Source organism: Erythranthe guttata, chromosome 4, assembly GCF_056151865.1.
Source record: "Erythranthe guttata isolate IM_541 chromosome 4, IM_541, whole genome shotgun sequence".
NCBI lineage: Eukaryota > Viridiplantae > Streptophyta > Magnoliopsida > Lamiales > Phrymaceae > Erythranthe > Erythranthe guttata.
The window spans coordinates 13445106-13449573 of NC_142536.1; the positions used below are offsets into that span (position 1 = coordinate 13445106).

Consider the following 4468-nt stretch of genomic DNA (forward strand, 5'->3'; position numbering starts at 1 on the left):
GCAGGGGCAAAAGAGGAATTTACTATATTTCTTATCCGTTACAGCCGCCGAATCAGACTGTAATCAAATTAGCTAGATTCCTTGTTACGGACCGAACTTATGCACGAAACAAACAAATTCAGTACTCTCATCAGACTGAACTTATACACGAAAAAAAAATGCACGAAATTATGCAAGAATGGAAGGAAAAAAAATCAATGAGGAAACTCAGGGCAGAAAATCTAGTCCAACGAATTGATCAAGTCTTTGAAATTGTAGACGAGCCAATCGGCTTTAGCTGCAACGGGCTCTCGAAGCTGAACTCCGCCGTAGCATACGAACAAGTCAGCTCCACCTGGCTGACGAGCCTGTACCGTAATTATTATGAGAGAGAAGAAACAGAAATCCATCAACTTAAAGAAAAATCTACCGAGCGCAAACTACACAAAATAGCTAGAAGAGTCGATTTTTGTTGACCTAAACAGAAATGCGTAACACAAAATTTATCCAACAAAGGAAGATGAATAATTCTCACCTCAAGATCAGTTGCACCATCTCCAATCATCACTAAGGACTTGAACCCTTTAGCCTGGAAATAAAAATTAATAATTTTTTTTGTTTTTTACAAAATCAAGATAAATATAAATGATAATGACAGTAGTCTGACCTTCCTAATCTGTTGAACGGCAATGGCTTTCCCTCCACTTCTTGAAGTCGGCTCGTTAGTATCGAATCCCGAGAAATCCCCAGAGCTTTTAAATAAAAGTTGATTGGCATATATGTTCTCCAGCGGTATACCAAGAATTGACGCAATGGGCTTCAAATATAAATAGATATATGTATTCAAAATTAGGAGCTTGAACCATAATCTATACATGCATTGTATTTAAAATTGTTTCTATTCACCGAATAGTAGAGCACGAAGTTAACACATAATGGTTACCATGATTGCCAAATTGCACAAAGCGACATGTACGGCTCTTCATTCGTATTCTTCATCTTTTCTGTTTAAAATATGTACGGCACTTTGTTCGTATTCTTTGTCTTTCATCATTAATGTATTTATCACTTTATTTTCTCAGATTCCATTAATACATATTGCACATACGGCTTTCATGAACATAAAACTACAAGCAATCATGAATAGAAGACTTTCAAACTAAGCAGCTTACATTTATCATTTGACGAAAACCTCCAGAAACCAGATACACAATCTTGTTCTTCTCCTTCAGCTTATTAACCAATACATCAATTCCCGGAGAAAGTCTATTAAAAAAAAAAAAAAAAAAAAAAGCCAACCATGTCAAGAAAATAAAAATAAAAAGAAAAAGAAATACTCGGTTTCTCTAATAGTTTTCAAAATGATTTTCATATGCTTCAATGTAGAAAATTATTTAAAACCCTTGTAGTGATGACCATCTCATGAAGACTTAATGAATGAGATGCCCAAATATCATATTCTAATACTACTTCCTCGAAATACATACATACATAGAAAGCAGTCAATATGAAACTAATGACCGATGAAAAATCTCTTTGTTGTAGTAAAAATAAATATGAAAAAATACAAACATAAAAAAAGTTTTGTACCTCGGAGGTCTCTTCTCAAGGAACTCCTGCACCTGGGAAAGAGATGGATTAAATAGAGATAATCTTGCGGCTAAGGCTTGCTCGAAAGGAACTGAACCATTCATTGCCCTGTCAGACAGAACAAATTAAAATGACGTACAAATGTAACAGAAACTGAATAAAAATATAAATATAAATAAATCAAATGTTCATTAGACCTTGCAGTCCATTCCGCGACAGCCTGTCCAGCTCCACAAAACTCTGCCAGCTCATCAATCCCCTCGTCCAAGCACACCGTACTATCCACATCAAAGCATACAGCATCGGCGTTTCCCCACACCTCGAGCACCTCTTTAATGAAAAATAAAAATAAAAAACAAATAACGTAAGCAGCAGCATGTACAAGAAGAAAAAAATACAATTTATTCAAACATATATTCCACCTGGTGTTATTATATGGTAATAATCTGAGATAAATGATGAACGTAAGGCACATAAGAGAAGACGTACCTTTGGAAGGTAAGGTGTTGTCAAAACGGCCCGCCTCCAATGGTTGAACAGAAGCAGAAACTGAATTAAATGATTTTGGAATCCGCATAACCCTAGCTGGACTAAACAACACTTTCCTCGTAATTTTCGGACCGAGTGAAGGAATATTGATCGTATTATTATGTTGCCTAGAAAAAGAGTGTATCGGTTTCAATTTGATTTGTGCAATCGTCAAGCCCTCCATCAAATTATCTGCTCTTTACGTATCGGGACTGAATGCACATGCACAAACCACAAACACAATCATCAAAAACCAATGAATGAATTTTTTTTATGTAAATGCAAGTTACTAATATACGTGAGGATTTATATTCACGCACGTATAGAAGGTTTTATTGCCATTGAGAACTTAACATGAAAATTAGTGGACAAGAATCAAATTTTGTTCGTAAACAAAGTAAAGCATGTATTACACGATCTTGGTTAAGCTTCAGTTGCACACCACCAAACTCCGAACATGAACTTGCTCAACAAATACTTATTTGCAACGATTATAAATCAAACGAACTACTCTACAATCGAGATCCAAAACCAAGCAAAATATTTGGAGTAGATTGTTCGAAAATCAACAATCACAAACATCCGCATAATCAGAAGGGTAAGTATGCAAAACTGTGTATACACGACCATGCAGCACATATACATGCAGTATGTCGATCTTATTTACATGATATTCTTTTAAAACAAAGAGGTAACCATTACTAGACGATAGAGATGGGAGCTAACTAAGCAAAAGAGCTTTCCAAAAGGAAATCACTCACACGAAGGAAACTTCTAATATTTAATTCAAAATAGTAAGGCCCCGTTTGGTTGCCAAGATAAGCTAAGATTAACTAAATAGTTCGACTTAATTTGATGTTTGGTATCCCCAATAAATTGCCGGTTCGACCCGCCAAAATTATGTAATCATGGCTTATCTTGACTTATCTTGCCTTCTAGTGTGTTTTTTTTGTTGGACGTCGCGAGCTCCAATAAAATAATTGGATTTCATTAGACTATTTAATCTTATCTTGCCAACCAAACGGTGCCTAATAGTTATTGCAGTCTGCTATCACAAAGAGGTCAGTTTTAATAACAGGAGATAAAGCAGTTGGGGCAATGTTACACCAAACATCTACAAACCCACAATCACACCTTAAATTATTTTGGTCAGAACATCCAAATATACTATACTCTTATATTTTGAAAGCAGCTAAATCACATTTGTAAGGTGTAAAATTGTCGAACAATCAAATTAACATTAACATACAAATAAGCCCAATTCAAATGAAATAATTCAGCACAACTACATGTAATCCCTGAAACAAATCCAACAAAACTGAAATATTTCCATCAATGTATAGAGATACGCATTAACCAGACAGAATCGGGAAAGGTGATTGATTGATAGAAAAATCATACAAAATGAAGAAAATTAGGGCATAGAAATTTTACCCTTTCTTCCGCCGTATGAACAATGAATGAATGAATGAATGAATGTGTAGAGATCTGTTGCAGTGAGTGTTGAAAGATAGAGAGAAGAAAGAGAATTGAACTATATTCCAAACTCGGATCTTTGCACCTACTCACTCCTCCATTTTGAAATCAAGCCACCCCCCAATTATACCGAATGTCCCAACTTGTTTATTTTATTTTTTTTAATTTTTTTATTTGTAAAGTAAGTTTTAATCAGGTGGCTGAAAAATGTTATTATTATAATTTCATGATAGTATAATTTATTTTGAGTCATTTTTTAAGTTGATGTTCTTCATAATTGTGGAGAAAAACTTACTAATTATGGAGAAAACCTTGTTGCTTGTAATAAAATGTGGACATGGTGCTCTGAAAGAACGCATAGACAAATTTACTCTTGACTTCCTTCCTTTCACGATTTGAGTTTGATTTTTTTTTTTTTTTCTTCCTACCAATATCTATATATAATATAAAAAGAGGATCTATGCCCTCAATGATTGACATGTGGCAAATGATGATGTCATTTATCAAAATTGCTTAGTTGGAGTTCAATTGATGAGGTGGATTCTTCAATTGATTATGTGACATTTTTATTTAGGTATGTTTTTAAGTTCTTTCCTATTTCACATTTACACAATCATTTATTAATTACCACATATTTATATATAATATTTCAAGAATTTAATATCCTATCATTTCTAAAAATATTATATTGTTTTATAATTTTAATTTTCTGAACTATATTTTTCGCCTGTTCTTTTTAAAAAATTCAGAACACTCAATTTTTTAACGAGTATTCGATTGTTTATATCATATTTTACACACTATTTTTTAATTGCAAAATAATCACAATTATATTTAATTACTTATACACGGTTAATTAATTGTTTTTATCGCACGTTTTAATTTAATTTTATGA

General features: G+C 33.3%; 1 protein-coding gene across 4 annotated transcripts; it reads right to left on the reverse strand.

Moving 5' to 3' along the window:
• PSP (3-phosphoserine phosphatase) lies at positions 1–3765 on the reverse strand. 4 transcript variants are annotated; one of them, XM_088816914.1, is made up of 8 exons: positions 3532–3765; positions 2059–2309; positions 1767–1899; positions 1570–1677; positions 1152–1245; positions 647–796; positions 515–568; positions 1–347 (listed from the first exon to the last, which is right to left on the reverse strand). In XM_088816914.1, exons 2-8 carry the CDS (start codon positions 2279–2281, stop codon positions 222–224), a joined length of 888 nt encoding a protein of 295 aa, XP_088673040.1. In that variant the 5' UTR covers positions 2282–2309; positions 3532–3765; the 3' UTR covers positions 1–221. The 4 variants fall into 4 exon arrangements, with proteins under 4 accessions (XP_088673040.1, XP_088673039.1, XP_088673038.1 ...); XM_088816913.1 differs by having other exon boundaries at positions 2059–2289; positions 3532–3715; XM_088816912.1 differs by having other exon boundaries at positions 2059–2294; positions 3532–3697.
• Between the last annotated feature and the right edge of the window lie 703 nt (positions 3766–4468).